The sequence below is a fragment of the Anomaloglossus baeobatrachus genome, chromosome 8, assembly GCF_048569485.1.
Source record: "Anomaloglossus baeobatrachus isolate aAnoBae1 chromosome 8, aAnoBae1.hap1, whole genome shotgun sequence".
Classification (NCBI taxonomy): domain Eukaryota; kingdom Metazoa; phylum Chordata; class Amphibia; order Anura; family Aromobatidae; genus Anomaloglossus; species Anomaloglossus baeobatrachus.
Window position 1 is genome coordinate 59,601,409 of NC_134360.1, and position 22,815 is coordinate 59,624,223.

At 51.3% G+C, this 22,815-nt stretch overlaps 1 protein-coding gene across 1 annotated transcript; it reads left to right on the top strand.

Annotated features, from left to right (window-relative positions):
• Positions 1–2,027: 2,027 nt before the first annotated feature.
• RHOA (ras homolog family member A) lies at positions 2,028–18,278 on the top strand. Its single transcript, XM_075321705.1, has 5 exons — positions 2,028–2,247; positions 15,502–15,659; positions 15,735–15,855; positions 17,174–17,304; positions 17,530–18,278. Exons 2-5 carry the CDS (start codon positions 15,504–15,506, stop codon positions 17,701–17,703), a joined length of 582 nt encoding a protein of 193 aa, XP_075177820.1. The 5' UTR covers positions 2,028–2,247; positions 15,502–15,503; the 3' UTR covers positions 17,704–18,278.
• The last annotated feature ends 4,537 nt before the right edge of the window (positions 18,279–22,815 follow it).

The following is a 22,815-nucleotide window of genomic DNA, read 5'->3' on the forward strand; positions in this document are numbered from 1 at the left end:
TATGGTATGATGACTCTCTGCCTCCTACATACAGTATGATGTCCCCACAGACCTTATATACCATATGATGCCCCCGCAGCTACCGATATATAGTATGATGTTCCCACAGCTCCCCTATATACAGAACGATGTTCCCACAGCTCCTTATGTTCAGTATAAAAGTTCCCACAGCTCAAAATCCAATGAAACATCTGTGTTCTTGTCTGGCTTGTGTAGCACTGGGACAGTACAGGGGACGTCGGGCGGTTTGATGACATCACAATGTCACGCCTACCAATGTTCCCTTTGTAGTGTTTTCGCCCAACAAACCATAGGCTAGAAGCAGTGACTGGTGGAGCAGGGAGCTGACGGTTCTCTGCCTCACAGCAGATGAAAATGCCAATATTGGCAATAGTTTTTTTACAGACCCATGCAATGTATCCGGTATTTGCTAGTTTTGCCCGATGGCCAGTCCGAATGTTGGGAGATCACACACAGCAGCTGCAATACATTCTCACAGCTGAATCTGTGTGATATTAAATAGGGGGGTCGTATATGACACTATATAGGGGGCTGTGCATGTGTATTATTACATAAGGGTTTGTGTGTTTTTATATTGGGGGTTGTCTAAGGGACATATATAAGGATTTGTATACAAGGGATATCACATCTTGGGTCGTGTATGTTTGATACTATTTAGGGGGTTGTGTGCCTGTGATGTTATATAGGGGGCAGTGTATGTTTGATGCTATATAGGGAGTTCTGTACGTGTTATATTAAGTAGGGGGTTATAGTATATATGGGATACGATAAAGGGGGCAGTGGACGGGTGATCTTATATAAGGGGATTATGTGTGTGTGATGTTATGTAGGGGGCAGTGTATGTGATATACAGGGTATGAGTAGGTGTAATACTACATAGGGGGTCGTTTATGTGTGATATTATGTAGGGGGTTATATTATATATGTGATACTATATAGGGGCAGTTGATGTCTTATATAAGGGGATCGTGTGTGACGTTATATAGGGTCTCTATAAGTTTAATACTACATAGGGGGTCGTGTATGTGTGATATTATGTAGGGGGTTGTGTATGTGTGATAATAAGTAGGGGGTTATATTATGCCCTGGTGTTCTGTACGGCGGGCATGCTTCCAAACAAAAACTTTGCTAGATCTTACTTTAGGGGGAGGCCTTAAATTTAGCAATTCAGGAAAAACTCTATTAGGTCTTATTTAAAGGGGATATAGGGGGCAGTGGATGTGTGATATTATGTATGGGTTATATTATATGTGATACTATATAGGGGGCAGTGGATGTGTGATCTTATATAAGAGGTGTGTGATGTTATATAGGGTCTCTATAAGTGTAATACTACATAGGGGGTCGTGTAGTGTGATATAATTTAGGCAGTTGTATATGAGTGACATTATATAGGGGGTTGTGGTATGTGTGATAGTCTATAGGGTATAATTAGGGGGTCATGTATGGGTGATATTATATATTGGTATATAGAGGGCTAGTACATGTGAAGTTATAATGGGGGTCTTGTATACTCGGGTGGTGACGTCACGCCTTCTGTATAGACTTCGCCCACTCCGCCGTCACTCTGCATTTCAGGCCGTTGTTTTCTGGATGTGTCAAGAGCAGAAATAGCAGCACTGCTATTTATACCCCGCCCGGCCCTGCATCCAGCTAGTGACACGCCTCCGTCTCTTCTGATTGGTGGTCTGTCTGTCGACTCCACCCACCCTCCCGAACTCATAACAACCAGCGACATATTTATAATGGAGGGGTGGGGGGGAATCTTCCATGTGTGTGGCGACCGCAACCTGTGAAGAACCATGAGTATGTGCTGCTCCCGCTCTTATACTGAGGTATTAGCGGGGTCTCACGGCTGCTGATTGCGATTTTACCAAGCGCCAACTTGTTCGGACCCCGCCTTAACATCACGCTGCTGCGCATGCGCAGTAGCATTCCCCTTGTGACATTTTGTCGTGAGCGCGCCTCGTTACGTCATCACGTCGGCCTTCTAGCTCTCAGTTGTCGGATGTAGGCGCGTTCACGTCCTCCGAGGACGCGTACGTAGTAGTCGTGGCCGAGCCTCAGCCGGGCGGTTCTTCTGCTGCCAGGACCCGGAGTTCGAGTGAGGTAATAACGGCCGCCGCCCGAGGGAGGGACGGAGACCCCAATATCGGTCCGGAGAGCAGAGCGCCGCTTCCCGAGCGTGCACACAGCGAGCAGCGGCCCAGCACTGCCCGGCAAGAGGTGAGGCCCGGGGCGGGGGAGGGGAGACAGGCAGCGGGAGGGGGAGCAGCTTCCGGGCCGGGGAGTCTGTGCCTGGAGCCGGCGGAGGGCAGAGGAGGAGGCCGCAGCCCGGAGGGAAGGTGTGTGTGTGTGTGTGTGTGTGTGTGTGTGTGTGTGTGTGTGTGTGTGTGTGTGTGTGTGTGTGTGTGTGTGTATGTATGTGTATATATATATATATATATATATATATATATATATATATATATATATATATATATATATATATACTATGTATGTATGTATACAATGTATGTATGTATGTATGTGTAGGATGGCCAATATATATATAATGGAGGATGCGGGAGGAGAAAATTTGTGTTTCCTATATGTTATAGTTGGGAGCCTTCCTCAGTGCTCATCATAAATGAGTACACCCCTATGACATGTAAGGTTTTACTCAATAAAACTTTCATTACAAAATCTTCACTATTACTCAAGTTGGTTGATGTAGAAATGAGTACACCCCACCCCACATCAGAGACTCCTACATCTAGTATATTGTAAGAGCTCCATGATTTTATTTTTTTTTTTAGGAGGGGGGGGGGGGCAAGTGTCTCCTGTTCTGACCCCAACCGAGCACCTATGGGGAGTTCTGAAGAGATAAGTTGTCATCACTCTCCATCCAGCATCCAGGCTCTGAAAGAGATTGTTCTGGAAGAATTTACTTGTTCTGCGTTGCTTCTATAGCGCCATTATGTTTTGCAGCGCTTTAGAGACGTGATCATCTCTGTCCCCATCAGGGCTTACAATCTATATTCCCTATTATTGTTTGGTGTCTGGGAGGAAACCCAAACAAACACAGGGAGCAGATACAAACTCCCTGCAGATGTTAACTTTGGTGGGATTTCAATTCAGGACCCCAATGTTAACCACAACCACTGGGCTGCCCAAAAGAATGGAAAAAGGCAGTTGTTGTAATATATCTCCAACTTAGAAGACTTGATGCTGTCCTTACACATCATGGAGGTTAGATGTAGCATTTAGGCTGCTTTCACACATCCGTTTTTTGCTGAGCGGCACAATACGGCGCTTTGCAGAAAAAACGCAACCGTTTTTTTTTTGCAGCCGGTTGCGATTTTCCGCATAGACTTGCGTTAGCACCGTATTGTGCCGTATGGCCTTGCGATGCGTCCGGTTGTTGCCGGATGCGGCATATTTAGCCCATGCGGCGGCCGGATGGAACGTTGCCTGGCACGTTTTGTGTGCGGCGAAAAAAACACATCGTGCCGGGTGCGGCGTGATTTACAATGCAAGCCTATGGACGCTGGGTGCGGCGTCTTGCGGCAAAAACCGCATCCGGCCGTCAGATGCGTTTTTTTTTTTTTTTTGCACTGCGCATGCTCAGTATCAAGCCGCATCCGTCAAAAAACAGACAGGCCGCATGGAAAAACTTGTGCAACCCTGCATCCATTGCATAGGTTTTTGAGCTGGATTGAGCCGCACTGCAAAAAACGGATGTGTGAAAGCAGCCTAAGTAGGTTTTTCTTATGTAGCACCATCATTTTCCGTAGCTCTTCACATAATAATCGCTGTACCCACAATCTACATTCCATATCCGCATGTCTTGATATTGTGGGAGGAAACTCACATAGAACAGAGAAGCTCCTTGCCTGGATTAGAATTTAGGAATACAGCATTGCAAACCACTGAGCCACCGTGCTGTCCTATTTAGAGTACATAGCTAACCACTGAGCCACCGTGCAGATAGATATAGAGATGTAGACAGGGCTGTATTTTGCCTTCGTGCTGCCCTAGGCACTTTAAGTGGTCGCGCCCCTTATTGACAACGTAAAACTGAGTTTTCGCACACGACATCTGTTTAAGGCAGATCTACTCTGTAAAACACTTTAAGGCTATGTGCGCACGTTGCGTACAGTTCACTGCAGAAATTTCTGCAGCAATCTGAAGAGCACACGTGCGCTTCTAATCGCTGCAGAAAACGTCCGTAGTGAGCGCCGATTCCATGCGCTCTGCCTGCAGCTCCTGCCATAGACAGAGCAGGAGCTGCCAGAAAAGCGCAGGAAAGAAGTGACATGTCACTTCTTTTTACGCAGCGCTTCGGCAGTAGCCGAAGCGCTGCGCTCTAAAGCGCCATGTGCGCACGGCCCCTGCACAATCTCCATAGACTGTGCAGGGGACGCAGGACGCATGCAGTTACGCTGCGCTACAAAGCGCAGCGTAACTGCATGTATTTGCGCAACGTGCGCACATAGCCTAAAAAGTATCAATGAGAAACGAAGGGCACTAACCCCCCCCCCCCCAATGGGGATCACCACGGGCACATCAAAACATAGCATGGGTATAAAATATTTCCACCACACCATCCCCACTTATATAGTGTGACTGTCACACTGCCCCTAATAAACTACACACTGCCCTCCCTTATAAATTATACCCACCACACCTTCCTCTATTATGAAATATGATCTGCACATTGTCCTCACATCATGCTGCCCCCTCCTCACAATGTCCCATGCATGCTGCCCCCTCCTCACAGTGTCCCATGCATGCTGCCCCCTCCTCACAGTGTCCCTTGCATGCTTCCCCCTCCTCACAATGTCCCATGCATGCTGCCCCCTCCTCACAATGTCCCATGCATGCTGCCTCCTCCTCACAGTGTCCCATGCATGCTTCCCCCTCCTCACAATGCCCCATGCATGCTGCCCCCTCCTCACAATGTCCCATGCATGCTGCCCCCTCCTCACAATGTCCCATGCATGCTGCCTCCTCCTCACAATGTCCCATGCATGCTGCCTCCTCCTCACAATGTCCCATGCATGCTGCCTCCTCCTCAGTGTCCCATGCATGCTGCCCCCTCCTCAGTGTCTCATGCATGCTGCCCCCTCCTCACAGTGTCCCATGCATGCTGCCCCCTCCTCACAATGTCCCATGCATGCTGCCTCCTCCTCACAGTGTCCCATGCATGCTGCCTCCTCCTCACAGTGTCTCATGCATGCTGCCTCCTCCTCACAGTGTCTCATGCATGCTGCCTCCTCCTCACAGTGTCCCATGCATGCTGCCCCCTCCTCACAATGTCCCATGCATGCTGCCTCCTCCTCACAATGTCCCATGCATGCTGCCTCCTCCTCACAATGTCCCATGCATGCTGCCTCCTCCTCACAATGTCCCATGCATGCTGCCTCCTCCTCACAGTGTCCCATGCATGCTGCCTCCTCCTCACAGTGTCCCGTGCATGCTGCCCCCTCCTCACAGTGTCCCGTGCATGCTGCCCCCTCCTCACAGTGTCCCGTGCATGCTGCCCCCTCCTCACAGTGTCCCGTGCATGCTGCCCCCTCCTCACAGTGTCCCGTGCATGCTGCTCCCTCCTCAGTGTCCCGTGCATGCTGCTCCCTCCACAGTGTCCCGTGCATGCTGCTCCCTCCACAGTGTCCCGTGCATGCTGCTCCCTCCTCACAATGTCCCATGCATGCTGCCCCCTCCTAACAGTGTCCCATGCATGCTGCTCCCTCCTCACAATGTCCCATGCATGCTGCTCCCTCCTCACAATGTCCCATGCATGCTGCTCCCTCCTCACAATGTCCCATGCATGCTGCTCCCTCCTCACAATGTCCCATGCATGCTGTCCCCTCCTCACAATGTCCAATGCATGCTGCCCCCTCCTCACAATGTCCCATGCATGCTGCCCCTCTCCATGAGCTCCTAATGCTGCCTTCCTCTTTTCCATAATGACACCTCCATGCTGCCCCATTCATCATACTAAGACCACCACACTAACGCTTATGCTGAGACACACACACACACACACACACACACACACACACACACACACACACACACACACACACACACACACACACACACACACACTATCCCACTCTTGATATTGACTCCCCCTACATTGTTCCACTCCATACTGAGCCCACACATGCTGCCCCTTCTCCATAATGAGCTCCCAATGCTGCCCCCCTCTTATTCTGAGTCCTTACACTCCCCGCCCATCGATATTGTCATTGCTCTATCCCTCAACCCTTGTCCTCTGTCTCTAGCATTGGCGCCTCTCTCCCATTCCCCCAGCATCAGCCTCTCTCCCCCCAGCCTCCCCCAGCATCAGCCTCTCTCCCCCCAGCCTCCCTCAGCATCAGCCTCCTCCAGCATCAGCCTCTCTCCTCCCAGCCTCCCCCAGCATGAGCCTCCTCCAGCATCAGCCTCTCTCCTCCCAGCCTCCCCCAGCATGAGCCTCCTCCAGCATCAGCCTCTCTCCTCCCAGCCTCCCCCAGCATGAGCCTCCTCCAGCATCAGCCTCTCTCCTCCCAGCCTCCCCCAGCATCAGCCTCCCTGCTCCCAGCATCAGCCTCTCTCCTCCCAGCCTCCCCCAGCATCAGCCTCCCTGCTCCCAGCATCAGCCTCCCTCCTCCCAGCCCCCCTCCTCCAAGCCTCCCCCAGCATCAGCCTCCCAGCCTCCCTGAGCATCAGCCTCCCTCCTCCAAGCCTCCCCTTCCCAGCCTCCCCAAGCATCAGCCTCTCTCCCCCAGCATCAGCCTCTCGCCTCCCCCAGCATCAGCCTCTCTCCTCCCAGCCTCCCCCAGCATCAGCCTCTCTCCTCCCAGCCTCCCACAGCATCAGCCTCCCTCCTCCCAGCCTCCCACAGCATCAGCCTCCCTCCTCCCAGCCTCCCCCAGCATCAGCCTCCCTCCTCCCAGCATCAGCCTCCCTCCTCCCAGCCTCCCCCAGCATCAGCCTCCCTCCTCCCAGCCTCCCCCAGCATCAGCCTCCCTTCTCCCAGCCTCCCCCAGCATCAGCCTCCCTCCTCATCAGCCTCCCTCCTCATCAGCCTCCCTCATCAGCCTCCCCCTCCCCCTCCCAGCCTCCCCAAGCATCAGCCTCCCTCCTCATAGCCTCCCTCAGCATCAGCCTCCCTCCTCCAAGCCTCACCTTCCCCCTCCCAGCCTCCCCCAGCATCATCCTCTCTCCTCCCAGCCTCCCCCAGCCTCAGCCTCCCTCCTCCCAGCCTCCCCCAGCATCAGCCTCCCTCCTCCCAGCCTCCCCCAGCATCAGCCTCCCTCCTCCCAGCCTCCCCCAGCATCAGCCTTCCTGCTCCCAGCCTCCCCCAGCATCAGCCTCCCTCCTCCCTCAGCATCAGCCTCCCTCCTCCAAGCCTCCCTCAGCATCAGCTTCCCTCCTCCAAGCCTCACCCTCCCAGCTTCCCCCAGCATCAGCCTCTCTCCTCCCAGCCTCCCCCAGCATCAGCCTCCCTCCTCCCTCAGCATCAGCCTCCCTCCTCCAAGCCTCCCTCAGCATCAGCTTCCCTCCTCCAAGCCTCACCCTCCCAGCCTCCCCCAGCATCAGCCTCTCTCCTCCCAGCCTCCCCCAGCATCAGCCTCCCCAAGCCTCAGCCTCCCCAAGCCTCAGCCTCCCTCCTCCCCCAGCCTCAGCCTCCCTCCTCCCTCAGCCTCCCTCCTCCAAGTCTCCCTCAGCATCAGCTTCCCTCCTCCAAGCCTCCCCCAGCATCAGCCTCCCCCAGCATCAGCCTCCCTCAGCATCAGCCTCCCCCTCCCAGCCTCCCCCAGAATCAGCCTCTCTTCTCCCAGCCTCCCCCCCCAGCTTCAGCCTCTCTCTCCCCCCAGCCTCAGCCTCTCTCTCCCCCCAGCCTTAGCCTCTCTCTCCCCCCAGCCTCCCCCCCAGCCTCAGCCTCTCTCCCCCCAGCCTCAGCCTCTCTCTCTTCCCAGCCTCCCTCCAGCCTCAGCCTCTCTCTTCCCAGCCTCCCTCCAGCCTCAGCCTCTCTCTCTTCCCAGCCTCCCCCCAGCCTCAGCCTCTCTCTTCCCAGCCTCCCCCCAGTCTCAGTCTCTCTCTCTTCCCAGCCTCAGCCTCTCTCTCTTCCCAGCCTCCCCTCAGCCTCTCTCTCTTCCCAGCCTCTCTCTTCCCAGCCTCAGCCTCTCTCTCTCTTCCCAGCCTCCCTCTCTTCCCAGCCTCCCCCCAGCCTCTCTCTCTTCCCAGCCTCCCCCAGCCTCAGCCTCTCTCCCCCCAGCCTCCCCTTGCATGATTACAGTGGACAAAAAGAGGCATCGCAATTTGCAACGATCAGCAACTAACCTGTAAGGAGCCCATACATTCTAGGCTCTGCCTCTGCCTTATCTGCTCCGGTGCTCGCCGCCCTGCTCTGGCTGGCTCCTCTTCTGGCTTGCTCCAGCTGCAGACGCGTCCTCCTCCGCGGCGTGTGTCATCTGCAGGATTGGACGCTGCAGCATGGGGCAGTGAGCTGATTGTCGCGCCCGCGCGCCTCTGACCCCGGAAGTGCAGGGCAGGCCATGGAACTTCCGGGGTTAGTCAGCTCACTATGCCTGGCGCCCGCCATGTATTTAAATAGACAGCAGAAGTGCGCCTCTCCTCCCTCCCCCCCCGGAACACAGCCGAGTGTAACGGAGGGAGGGACGGGGGGCGGGGATGTAAAAAAAAAAAAAAAAAAATTTATATATATATTTTTTTTTTTTTTTTTTTTTTTTTTGCTGCCAGAAAGTGCCGCCCCCCCGCAACGTGCCGCCCTAGGCACGGGACCACGGGTGCCTAGTGGCAAATACGGCCCTGGATGTAGATATCAGCAGCACGGTGGCTCAGTGATTAATGCTGTAATATATTGACTTGTCTTAACCACTGAGCCACCTTGCTTCTCTCTAATAAAAATATATATATATATAAGTATGCATGCATACATACATACATACAGCTCTGGCAAAAATTAAGACCACTGCGAAATGTCAGTTTTGCTGATTTTTCTCTTTATTGGTACAGTATATATTTGAGTAAAATGTAAATTGTTCTTTTATTCTATAAACTACTGACCACGTCTCCGAATTTCCAAACAATAAATTTTGTATTTATTTTCTGGAAATGAGAAATGGTTAAAATAACAAAAAAAAGCATTGCTTTCACACCTCCAAATAATGCAAAGAAAACAAGTTGATAATCATTTGGAAACAACAATACTAATAATGTCTTATCTCAGGAAGAGTTCAGAAATCAATATTTTGTGGAATAATCATGATTTTTTAATCCCAGCTTTCATGTCTTAGCATGATTTCCACCAGTTTTTCACACTGCTTTTGGGGGACCTTATGCCACTCCTGGTGAAAAAATGTAAGCAGTTCTTTGTTTGATGGCTTGTGACTATCCATCTTCCTCTTCATTACATTCCAGAGGTTTTTAATGGGGTTCAGGACTGGAGATTGGGTTGGCCATGACAGCATTTTGATGTGCTGGTTCTTCATCCACACATTGATTGACCTACCCGTGTGGCATGGTGCATTGTCCTGCGGGAAAAAAACAGTCGTCAGAGTAGGAGAACATTGCCTGAGCAGAAGGAAGCAACTGTTTTACCAGGATAACCTTGTATGCGACTTGATTCATACGTCCTTCGCAAAGTTAAATCTGCCCAATTGCGGTCGTGCTGAAGCATCCCCAGATCATCACCAATCCTCCGCCAAATTTCACAGTGGGTACAAGATACTGTGGCTTGTACGCCTCTCCAGGTCTCCGTCTATTACAGTGTTAACCACTGAGCCACCATGCTGCTATATCTATTTACATTTACATATCTGGCAACAATTAAGAGACCACTGCAAAATTTTCAAATTTTCTGATTTTTCTCTTTATATTTTTGAGTGAAATGTAAATTGTTCTTTTCTTCTATAAACTACTGACCACATGTCTCCGAATTTCCAGGCAATAAATTCTGTATTTATTTTCTGAAAATAATAAATGGTCAAAACAATGCATTGCTTTCAGACCTCAGATAATGCAAAGAAAACAGGTTGATAATCATCTAGAAACCACAATACTAATAATTTTACCTCAGGAAGAGTCAGAAATCCATATTTTGTGGAATAACCATGATTTTTAATCAGTTTTCATGCGACTTGGCTGCTTTCCACCAGTCTTTCACTCTGCTTTTGGGTGACCTTATGCCACTCCTGGTGAAAAAAATTTAAGCATTTCTTTGTTTGATGGCTTGTGATTATCAATCTTCCTTTTGATTACATTCCATAGGTTTTCAGCGGGGTTCAGGTCTGGAGATTGGGCTGGCCATGACAGGGTTTTGATGTGGTGGTCCTTCATTCACACATTGATTTACCTAGCTGTGTGGCATGGCACATTGTCCTGCTGGGAAAACCTGTCCTCAGAGTTGGAGAACATTGCCTGAGCAGAAGGAAGCAACTGTTTTTCCAGGATAACCTTGTATGTGGCTTGATTCATACATCCTTCGCAAAGTTTAATAAGTGTCTTTATGAAAGCTGCACTATGGCTTATTTTTGGGGCATGTCTTATATTTTCATTGGTGACAGTGATTGGGTTGTCCATTAATGAAAAATGAATATTCACCCCTTCAAATATTCCAGCCCATCCCTCTGCTGGCATCAGTGATTAAATTTTTTTTTTAAATGAAAAAAAAAAAAAATACCCCCCCCCCCACGCCGGCGTCAGTGATTCACTCACTGTCATATTACTGCCAGGGGATCGCAGCACAATGCTCGCACTGGCCGGCCGCTCTCACCGACGCTGGTAGAGGGGTGGGTGAATGTTCATTTTCTTTATTAACACAAGTTCCAATGACTGACACCAGAAGAGGGGTGAGCGGGATTATTGTAGAGAAGAGGGGGGAATATTTGTTCCATTAACTAGCCGGCATGTGACTATTAAGTTTAAGGCTTACAGGAACAAAACGGAGCAACATGCACCGAGAAAAGTTGCATATCCTGAAAGGGCTGCCCACTCCCTATTTAAGGCTATTATTAGTATGATGATTCGCAGCTATGACTTATATTTTAAGCATGCTCCAAAAAGACCCAAAAATCCTGAAAGGGCTTATTTTTGGGGAAACAGGGTAGTACTCTGTGTGTGTCATAAGCTACCTTCAGGCGGGGAGCTATCCTTGATGCGTAGTGGTCGGACATGCTTCATGTTGTCAGATATTGCGGCTTTTCAGAGACGTTCGCTGACTGGCGCTTTGCTTTATTCTGATCCTCATGATGCCCTGAGGGCAGGTAATGATGGTGAAGAAAAGGGACTGTGGTTTGAGCTTCCAATAATTGAGACCCTTCTCTTATTTAGGCTAAGTTCACACTTGCGTTGTTTTGCATCCGTCACAATCAGTTGTGTGACTGATGTAACGGATGCGTTGCAGATAGTGGCACAACTGATGTGACTGATGCTGCAAAAAAAATCCGTTTTTTTTTTCTTACGGCTTTACCGGCGGCCGGCTTTTGTGAACGATCAGCTGATCGTTCGGCCGCTGGAACTGAATTTACAGTATCATGTTGTGTTTTTTTTTTTTTTACTGTGCACATGCTCACAGTAAAAAAACGATCCGCCGCACACAAAATAACATTACATTTTGTGTTGCTCCCGTCTGACGGTCAGTCAGTAAGCGACTGATCCCTCACGCGGCAGATGCAACGCAGGGCCATCAGTCACAATCCGTCACTAATAGAAGTCTATGGTGAAAAAAACAGATTACTGCAAAATAGTTTGCAGGATATCGTAATTCCTCAAGGCGACGGATTGTGACTGATGCAAAACAACGCAAGTGTGAAAGCAGCCTAAGTTCCATAAAACTGGGGGGGGGGGGGGGGGGGCGTACAGGCCAGCTGTCTGTATGTGTATTCACAGGTCAGGGACTCGGACCAGCAGCCGCCTGGTGTCTGCAAAACCGTATAGCTGGGTCACCTGTGGTTTCAGTTCCCACGTCCTGATAAAGCAGGATGGATCCCTACATATGTGACCCACGGGGCACCTGCCATGTCTGAGATCAGGTACCCATGTTTGCATCCTTCAGCAGCTGCGGGCAGAATTCTGCGGCTGTAACCCCCCTCCTCCATAGTGTGAGGCATTACACAGAACTGTTTAGGGATACTGGGCCAAACTTCCATGTTACTGGTTCCCAGTAGGTGATTGACCGGGAGATGTGCGTAAAACTTAAACAGAAATACAGTGATCATTATCTCCAGGTGACATCTGAGGTGATATTAAACAAAAGGCAGAAAAGGAGCATTAAAGGGCCATACATCATAATAAATAAATATTGAGACTCCTTGTAATGAAAAATTATTGACAAATTTATTTCAACATCACAGTAACAAGGAGACAACATTACAATTAATAGAAAAAGTGCATAAGTGCAGGAAAAATGGTTCCAGAAAAAGTTCCCAGACCATGGGCCCCTGCCATAGTGGCTAACATCACTGGGTCAGCAGTACAAGTCCAGTACATTATAAGTAATACATATATTGCCGCTTACCCATCAGGAAAAAAGGTGCAAGAGTGCTATGTAAACGCCCAGGCAGGGGTCCGGTACAGAGGAAGGAAGCCCCAACGCGTTTCGCTGCGTTAGCTTCTTCGGGGGGCAGTGTGGTCCAGTGAGCTGCTCTTGTGACACTTCCTATCTGCATTTCTGTGGTCGGCCTTCTCTGAAGGGTGGTACCTCACGCGTGCTGTAGCAGAGCTGCTGTGTGTATGATACACTCTACACGGAGAGAAGTATTGCTCTGGATGCCTTAATAGTTGAATTTGTCTTCTTGCAGTCACATTGCCCCCGTCCCAAATACAAAATTTGGGGCTCTATTACCATATTGGCCCATCACTAACATGTGACAGAACGACCGGTGGTGGTGCAGATCTCACTGATACCAGCGCTGTCCTGTAATACAGTCCAATTGGGACTTTTCTTCCCTCATAATTCCCCCCCCCCCCCCCCCATCAGCTGTGAGTGATATTGAGAAGTGGAGGGTACTACAGTAACTCTGCCACGAGGAGGAGACCCCAAACTTTACAGAGTGGGGGGCCTAGTGCTGAAGAGCCGAGGGCAGAAAAGTCACCAACGCTCTGCATTGTGCCCGCTGTACAGTTTGTTGGAGCAGCATTATGCTCTGGGCTGTTATGGGGGGGTCGGCCTCTTAGTGCCACGGAGGGGAAATCTTACTGCTTTAGCACAAGAGATTATGGACCATTATAGCTTCAGCTTTGAGGGAACAGTTTGGGGAAGGCCCTTTTCTGCTCTCCATGACTGCGCCCAGTGCTCAAGGTCCACACAGACATGGAAGGGGAGTTTGATGAAAGAATGTGATCGGCCGCACAAAGCCTGAACCACAACCACATCTAACAGCTATAATGGAGTCTGTGAGCCCGGCCTCCCCCCAACACTAGTGTCTGACCTAACAAACGCTCGTCTGGATGAAGGAGAAATATTCCCAAGAGAGAGCGGTTATATCTGCAGAGGAGTCTACTCTATATTTGTCAATGGAAGGTCAGAAAAGCCCCTGGAGGTGAAGATGGAGGGGTCTCAGGCTGACTTCTCAGTAGTACACAGGTCACAGGGTCCCAAGCATTGATGGGTTGCGGTATCTTGGGCTGCCTTCCCAGCAGTCATGGGGGTGGGGGGGGGGGGGGTGCTGGCAGGTGTCCAGGTCCTGAGCATTGGTGGGTTGTGGTGTGCTGGGCTTTCTTCCCAGCTGAATGCGGGTGGTGCTCGCAGGTTACAGGGTCCCGGGCAGTGGCAGGGTTCCGGGCTGGCTTTCCACCAGTTCAGGGCTGTGTACTGTGCAGAGTGAGTTCAGTTGTCAGTGTGCTCTAGAACATGTGACTCGTTCTCTCTCCTGATTTCCTAATTTTTTTTTTTTTTCTTTTCCTTTTGATTCTGTCACTTGTCCAGGTCTCGGCCCGTTGTGACCGCGCTGTGCGCCTGTTTCTTGCGCTGTCACCAGTTTCTTTTTGTCAGTCAAATGTCAGATGTAACTGGGCCAGATGGTGTCGCTCATGCGCGGTGCAGAGTATGTGCCAGGCTGTCCGGATGATTCCAGCTTCTCTGTGCATTTTGCAGCTGACGTTCCCGAAGGTGGTGCTTCCCCTCACAATGAAATGTGTCCGGCTTTCCCCCACGTTTTCTGGATTGTTCATTACTAGAAATCCCTTCTTAACTAAAATCAAAGCCTCGCCTCTCAGACTACCACTGTTGCGTGATTGCTGTAGCCAATGAACGGCCGCTGATGGGCTGCAGCGGTGCCATAACATACCGTGACTGCTGGCTCAGACAATGCCAGTCTGGGGGCTGAGTGTTTTGTTATCTGGGACACATGCTGCAGTGTAAAGTGAGTGGCTACAATGTGATCTCTCAATTGTGTCCGGAGATCCTGTGGATGTTCGGGTGTGCAGCTTCCCCCATGTAAATACACCAGTGGACTTCGTGCTTTTTGTTGTCTCAATTGTTGGGCTGTGAAGGGTTAATGCCGTTTAGGAAATGATGGCCCTCCCCTTCCCCACTTGTGAACCAGAGTGTTAAGGTGGCTTTACACACTGCAACATCGCAAACGACATCGCTGTAACGTCACCGGTTTTGTGACGTTACAGCGACCTCCCCAGCGACATTGCAGTGTGTGAAACACATCAGCGACCTGGCCCCTGCTGTGCAGTTGTGATCGCTACAAATCGTTCAGGACCATTCTTTGGTCCTTTGTTTCCCGCTGTGCAGCATGATCGCTAGAAAGTCTCAGTGTGTAAAGGGGACTTAAATGTGCAGGCAGCAGGAGTCGGCTTCTGCGGACACTGGTAACCACGGTAAACATCGGGTAACCAAGAAGCCCTGTCCTTGGTTACCCGATATTTACCTTCGTTACCAGCCTCCGCCGCTCTCACTGTCAGTGCCGGCTCCTGCTCCTTGCACGTGTAGCAGAGTACACATCGGGTAATTAACCCCATGTGTGCTGTAACTAGGAGAGCAGGGAGCCAGCGCTAAGCAGTGTGCACTGCTCCCTGCTCTCTGCACGTGTAGCTGCGTGCGCTGGTAACCAAGGTAAATATCGGGTTGGTTACCCGATATTTACCTTAGTTACCAAGCGCAGCATCGCTTCAGTGCGTCGCTGGGGGCTGGTTGCTGGTGAGATCTGCCTGTGTGACAGCTCACCAGCAACCCGTGTAGCGATGCTCCAGCGATCCCTGCCAGGTCAGGTTGCTGGTGGGATCGCTGGAGCGTCTGACTGACCTCTCACCAGCAACCTCCTAGCAACTTACCAGCGATCCCTATCATTTTGTATCGTTGTTGGGATCGCTGGTAAGTTGTTTAGTGTGACGGTACCTTAACAGTTGTAACTCCGGCGCCTGGAACAGGGTAGGGGTATAAAATGATCCAACATCCGTATATGAATGCAGGAAGTGTCTAACATGGCGCGTTGGATGTCCACCGTCCCTTTACTGACATTAGTCTCTTTGCAGTGATGGCAGCCATTCGTAAGAAGCTTGTGATCGTCGGCGATGGAGCGTGCGGGAAAACGTGTCTCCTGATAGTGTTCAGTAAAGACCAGTTCCCGGAGGTCTATGTGCCCACAGTGTTCGAGAACTATGTAGCTGATATTGAAGTGGATGGAAAGCAGGTGGGTTCATGGTCCAGGGTAGCAGGGGCTGTGGAGGAGGTCTCTGGTCATTAATCTCATTTCTGTTGCTCTTAGGTGGAGTTGGCCCTTTGGGACACAGCTGGTCAAGAAGACTACGACAGGTTGCGGCCTCTGTCCTATCCAGACACAGATGTTATATTAATGTGCTTCTCCATCGATAGCCCAGATAGTTTAGGTAAGTGTTGGGAGCACTGTACATGATGCTGTTACTGATATGAGGAGCGGGTACTGCTGCAGCTTTGCACATGATGCGGGTACTACTGCAGCTGGTTACATGATACTGATACAGATGAGCATGTGTTGCTGCAGCAGCTGTGCATGTGATATGGGTGCTGCTGGGTACATGATGCAGGTACTGATGAGGAGCGGATGCTGCAGCTGTGTACATGATTCGGATGCTTCTGCGGCTGGGTACATAATGCGGATACTGATGAGTGGGTGCTGCTGCAGCTCTGTACATGATACTGGTACTGATGAGGAGTGGGTGCAGCTGTGTGCATGATGCCGGGACTGATGAGGAGCGGGTGCAGCTGTGTGCATGATGTGGGGACTGATGAGGAAGCGGTTGCAACTGTGTACATGATGCGGGGACTGAGGAGTGGGTGCAGCTGTGTACATGATGCAGGTGCAGCTGGGTACTGATGAGGAAGCGGGTGCAGCTGGATACATGATGCGGGGACTGATGAGGAAGCGGGTGCAGCTGTGTACATGATGCAGGTGCAGCTGGGTACTGATGAGGAAGCGGGTGCAGCTGTGTACATGATGCGGGGACTGATGAGGAAGCGGCTGCAACTGTGTACATGATGCGGGGACTGAGGAGCGGGTGCAGCTTTGTACATGATGCTGGGACTGATGAGGAGCGGGTGCAGCTGTGTGCATGATGTGGGGACTGATGAGGAAGCGGTTGCAACTGTGTACATGATGCGGGGACTGAGGAGCGGGTGCAGCTGTGTACATGATGCAGGTGCAGCTGGGTACTGATGAGGAAGCGGGTGCAGCTGGGTACATGATGCGGGGACTGATGAGGAAGCGGGTGCGGCTGTGTACATGATGCGGGGACTGATGAGGAAGCGGGTGCAGCTGTGTACATGATGAGGGGACTGAGGAGCGGGTGCAGCTGTGTACATGATGCGGAGACTGATATGATCTGCAGACCTACAATGAATACTGTGTTGGCAAAGATGTGGAGTGAAGTCTTGCACAAGTTTTCTGCTGGTGCATGCTCCTGGTGTTCACGGTACTGACGTGGAGGGTGGTTCTAGATCTGCAGCATCTTCTCCGGTCTGTGGTGGTTGTGTATCAGTCGGGTACAGACGTGCACAAGGGATTATCAGCACTGGCATCACTCTGCCGATCTGTCCGTCATTCGGCTGCTCAGATGCTGAACACTGATGGCAGTGTTCGTGCACATCTTCGCAGTCCTCTTGCTCTGCCGCAGAACAATCTTATGTTGCTTTCCAGTCTTGTAATTTGTGTTATGTCTGTAACCATAGAAAATATCCCTGAGAAATGGACCCCGGAGGTAAAGCACTTCTGCCCCAATGTGCCCATTATCCTTGTTGGAAACAAGAAGGATCTGCGCAACGATGAGCACACCCGCCGGGAGCTCACCAAGATGAAGCAGGTGAGTGCAGTAAGGAGTTATTGGTGGGAGGGTGCGACCTCGAAGGTTCGGCAGAGAACTGACGCTTTAGTGCAGCTTTCATCTGTAGGGGCTAATCTGATTCCAGTATTCTTGCAGTGAACCTCTTGAATGTTTGGTTCCTGTAGCTGACCGCTCCTCTGTTGCCTTCCCCTATGTAAGTGATGTCCTGCGTCTCATCTTTTGGTCTTTTCTCTAATATCTTAGGAGCCGGTGAAACCTGAAGAAGGACGTGACATGGCCAACCGGATCTCTGCCTATGGCTACATGGAGTGCTCAGCAAAGACAAAGGACGGCGTCAGGGAAGTATTTGAGCTGGCCACACGGGCTGCCCTGCAAGCCAGACGCGGCAAGAAGAAAACTACGTGCCTTCTGATCTAACGGATGAACCTCCTGCACACCTTCCCTCCCCCGGCATCTCACAGGACCCCGATTATTAATCTAGAGTGTCTTTTCCATTTATTCTGTCTGAGATTTTATAAGACGTCGTCTCGCTCAGTATTTAAAGTCATCGTTCTTTCTATATAAACCTATGTAACGTCACTGATAGCAGCAGACTAACTCCTACATTCCATGTCACGAGGGCCGCACTGTCGCCACCGCTCCCCCCCACCCCCATTACCAGAGTGCCCAGTGCCGTGGTCCAGGAGCAGCCGCCTGCTGAGCGGTCAGACGCTGCCTCCTCCGCTGAGTTTTGGTCTTTGATATAATCCATCAGGATGGCACACTGCACCCTTCACAGGCGCTCACATCGACGGGCGGTGTAGCACTACAGAAGTTGCATGACCTCTCCGATCGTTCCTTAGTGTGGCTGATGGATATAAATTGAGTACTGTGGCTTTCCTGCAATAAGGGAGCTCCCCGACATTTAAGGGGTTAATTAGCGAGGCTCATCCTCCTGTCGGTTACCATTTTTGTTTTTTATGTGGCATTGGTAAATAAAATCATTTTCTGTATCTGCTGTGTAATTTTGCATTTTGTCGCGCGGAAGTCACCCACTAATTATCGGACAGTAGACGAGGATGGACCCTTCTCCACCGCTTAGTCCTGCACACTTGGCCACAGTGGAATATGAGGGTCCGGTATCTCAGCTTGAAGCTTTATCACCATCCAGGGCAGAGGGTCCCATCCATGGGGTCACCAGGGGGAATCTGGTTTATGTGGTGGCACTACCCACTCCCCTACAGTTACTGCGGAAGGTCCCAGCAGCAAGTCCTGACCTGAGCGATGTAATGGAGGAGTGTTAGGATGTTAGTTGTCATCTGTTGTCACATCTGTTGCTCTTTCGCACTCTAGTCTCCGGCATGGCTCATGTTTGTATAGTTGGGTTATTTCTCTGTAATCTATGGGCATGTGTGTTTTTTTTTTTTTTCTTAAATAATGATCTTGACAATAAAAAGAATCTGCAGCATTGGATGTGAGATATTTATCTGTTGTGACATCGAGGACTGTAAAGGGCACAGACTTGTGTCAGCGTGGAGCTGGGCTGCCCTGGTGAACGGCAGCCAGAGAGCAGCCTGCACCACAGCGGCTAGCTGTACATACATGGATGATGAGGGTCGCCCTTCTGTCTACTGTCACATGAAACTAAAGGGGGCTTTACATGCAGCAATATCGCTAGCGAGTGTACCCGCCCCCGTCGTTTGTGCGTCACGGGCAAATTGCTGCGCACTATCGTTAGGAGCCGTCACACAGACTTAGCTGCCTATCGACATCGCTGTGGCCGGCAAACCGCCTGGTTTCTAAGGGGGGCGGCTCGTGCGACGTCACTAAGCGGCCGCCCAATAGAAGCGGAGATGAGCGGGACGTAACATCCTGCCCACCACCTTCCTTCCTCTTTGCTGCAGGTAAGCTGTAGTTTGTCGTTCCCGAGGTGTCACACGTAGCGATATGTGCTGCCGCAGGAGCGACAAACAACCTGCGTCCTCAACAATCAATGATTTTTTTTTTTTTTTAAAAAAAAGGAACGACTTATTAATATGGATGATTTGGTGAGTATTTTCCATCGTTAACGGTCGCTCGTTGGTGTCACACGCAACGACGTTGCTAACTATGCCAGATGTGCGTCACGGAATCGGTGACCCCGGCGATATATCGTTAGATACATCGTTGCGTGCAACTGGGCCTTTAGAATGTTTCCAGCAGATCCAGAGGTGCCATACCGACAATGTCGCTGCCCAGCCTTCATCAATGATCAAGAGTCTTTCTCTTAGGTCTGAGACCTTGTGGAGATGTCTGCTTGCACTGGGTTGGTTCTCTGCTCACGGGAGTTTGAGGTAGGGTAGTGTGAGGGCTACACCTTACAAAAAAATTCTACTTTTTGTCACAACTTGAGATGAGACTGGTCCTGTGTGAGCTATGATCTGCAAAGATGTATGTAGCCTGAAAGAAACTATTCACATTTTGAAGGGAAGAGCGTGTGGCGTTAAGAGTAGATCTGACCTGGGCAGCACTTGTTACCTGTGTTGGTGCAACAGGCTCGATCATCCTGATCTTTAGTATTAGGAGCCATCAATGTCAAATCCACTCTACGAATAGTGACCCATCTTCAGAACAGCATGTGCCCAGGACGTCTTCCAGGAGCTTGTGCCAGTTATAGAGGAGGCACTGCCCTGAATCCAGAAGGATCTAAAGGCTTTAAGTCTGGAGCCATTCCTCTGCGGATATTCTCTGAAAATGGCGTATCAGAAGCACGCTCTACTAACAAGCCGCCTCTTAATGGGAATGAGTTGGTGAGCATACGGAGTAATCGCTGAGGACCTTTTAGGTGAGCCATGACCAAGGGTCCAGAGACCACAAAGGGTCTCCCTAGTCACAAAACTATGGTCAGATGAGCTAACTTCCATATCGGGAGAGGGCAGAACATGTGGCAACTTTTATTGCCTCATTTTTACCACTGACTGTTGTGGCCATCAATATACCAAAATCCTCCAACTGCCTTAAAGATTCTTTTCAGAACGATGGTACAGAATTGTCCAGTAATGATGATGTCCGCGGGGGGCAAATATCACACTAATAGATGATGCAGTGGAGCACACAACTGTGCCCCAGGTCTGCTGCCCAAAGGTCTGCCACCCTCAAGTCTGATGCCTCGAAGTCTGCCACCCTCAGGTCTGCTGCCCATAGGTCCAGTACGCCCAGGTCCGCCACCCTCAGGTCTGCTGCCCACAGGTCCAATATGCCCAGGTCTGCTGCCCATAGGTTCAGTACGCCCAGGTCTGCTGCCCACAGGTCCGGTACGCCCAGGTCTGCTGCCCACAGGTCCGGTACGCCCAGGTCTGCTGCCCACGGGTCCGGTACGCCCAGGTCTGCTGCCCACGGGTCCGGTACGCCCAGGTCTGCTGCCCACAGGTCCGGTACGCCCAGGTCCGCCGCCCACAGGTCCAGTATGCCCAGGTCCGCCACCCTCAGGTCTGCTGCCCACAAGTCAAATATGCCCAGATCTGCCACCCTGAGGTCTGATGCCCACAGTTCTGCTGACCCAGGTCTGCCACCCTCATCTGATGCCCCCAGGTCTGTCACCCAAAGGTCTGCTGCTCCCAGATCTACCATGTTCGCACCTGGCAGAGGAGCAAAAAGAGCGATTTAATTAACCAATTGTCTCAAATTGATTGGAGAAACCCCGTAACAAATATTTCATCATGAAAAATGCAAACATCCAAAAACATGGCAGCATCCTATGTCAACAATAATACCCTGACCCTATATTTCCTGCACGGTAAAAGCAGTAAAAAAAAGTATAGAGAAGGGCCGAACAACCCGAAAACACCCAAGAGAAAAGGGTGACAACTCTTAATATTCCCCGAAATATGAGACCGCATCTTGTCCCACAGACCAGGCTTCCTCCGCTCACATGCTGGAGGAAACATCTGCACATTTTGCTGTCTGCCATCTTGGTTGCTTTTAGCTTTCGCCCTCTGAGCCTCGTGTTTCCTTGTATTAGTCATCCTCCCAGAGCCTCCCCTCCAGCTACCATGGACTTCCAGAGAACAGACTTTATGGCTTCCTGTGTAAACACAGGACATTAACCCCTGGAGACCTGCATCCTGGGAGCGGCCTAGAATACTGCAGTGACCATGCCTCATACAGACTCCGCTCCCCCCACTATTATCGCAGGTCTGGTGGTATTAATTCACTGCCCACAAATACAACTGAGGAAAACATTGTACCGTGGCCCCCGGACCCTCACTGTGAGGCGCTGACTCCTGAGGACATTGTACTGTGGCCCCTGGGCCCTCACTGTGAGGTGCTGACTCCTGAGGACATTGTACTGTGGCCCCCGGGCCCTCACTGTGAGGCGCTGACTCCTGAGAACATTGTACTGTGGCCCCCGGGCTCTCACTGTGAGGTGCTGACTCCTGAGGACATTGTACTGTGACCCCCAGGCCCTCAATGTGAGACGCAAACGCCAAAGGACATTGTACTGTAGCCCCGGGCCCTCACTGTGAGGCGCTAACTCCTGAGAACATTGCACTGTGGACCCCCGGGCTCTCACTGTGAGACGCAGACGCCAAAGGACATTGTACTGTAGCCCCGGGCCCTCATTGTGAGGCGCTGACTCTCCTGAGGACATTGTACTGTGGCCCCCGGGCCCTCACTGTGAGGTGCTGACTCCTGAGGACAGTGTACTGTAGCCCCGGGCCCTCACTGTGAGGCGCTAACTCCTGAGGACATTGTACTGTGGCCCCTGGGCCCTCACTGTGAGGTGCTGACTCCTGAGGACAGTGTACTGTAGCCCCGGGCCCTCACTGTGAGGCGCTAACTCCTGAGAACATTGTACTGTGGCCCCCGGGCCCTCACTGTGAGGTGCTGACTCCTGAGGACATTGTACTGTGGCCCCTGGGCCCTCACTGTGAGGTGCTGACTCCTGAGAACATTGTACTGTGGCCCCCGGGCTCTCACTGTGAGATGCTGACTCCTGAGGACATTGTACTGTGACCCCCGGGCCCTCAATGTGAGACGCAAACGCCAAAGGACATTGTACTGTAGCCCCGGGCCCTCACTGTGAGGCGCTAACTCCTGAGAACATTGCACTGTGGACCCCCGGGCTCTCACTGTGAGACACAGACGCCAAAGGACATTGTACTGTAGCCCCGGGCCCTCATTGTGAGGCGCTGACTCTCCTGAGGACATTGTACTGTAGCCCTGAGCCCTCAGTGTGAAGCGCTAACTCCTGAGAACATTGTACTGTAGCCCCCGGGCCCTCACTGTGAGGTGCTGACTCCTGAGGACATTGTACTGTGGCCCACAGGCCCTCACTGTGAGGCACTGACTCCTGCGGACATTGTACTGTAGCCCCGGGCCCTCATTGTGAGGCACTGACTCTCCTGAGGACATTGTACTGTAGCCCTGAGCCCTCAGTGTGAGGCGCTAACTCCTGAGAACATTGTACTGTGGCCCCCGGGCCCTCACTGTGAGGTGCTGACTCCTGAGGACATTGTACTGTGGCCCCTGGGCCCTCACTGTGAGGTGCTGACTCCTGAGGACATTGTA

Bases quoted from the DNA above. Each gene is read 5' to 3' on its own strand.
- RHOA (XM_075321705.1), top strand. From the start codon at position 15,504: ATGGCAGCCATTCGTAAGAAGCTTGTGATCGTCGGCGATGGAGCGTGC. The intron at 15,660-15,734 runs GTGGGTTCATGG...TGTTGCTCTTAG, and splicing joins TTGAAGTGGATGGAAAGCAG to GTGGAGTTGGCCCTTTGGGA. The intron at 17,305-17,529 runs GTGAGTGCAGTA...CTAATATCTTAG, and splicing joins AGCTCACCAAGATGAAGCAG to GAGCCGGTGAAACCTGAAGA.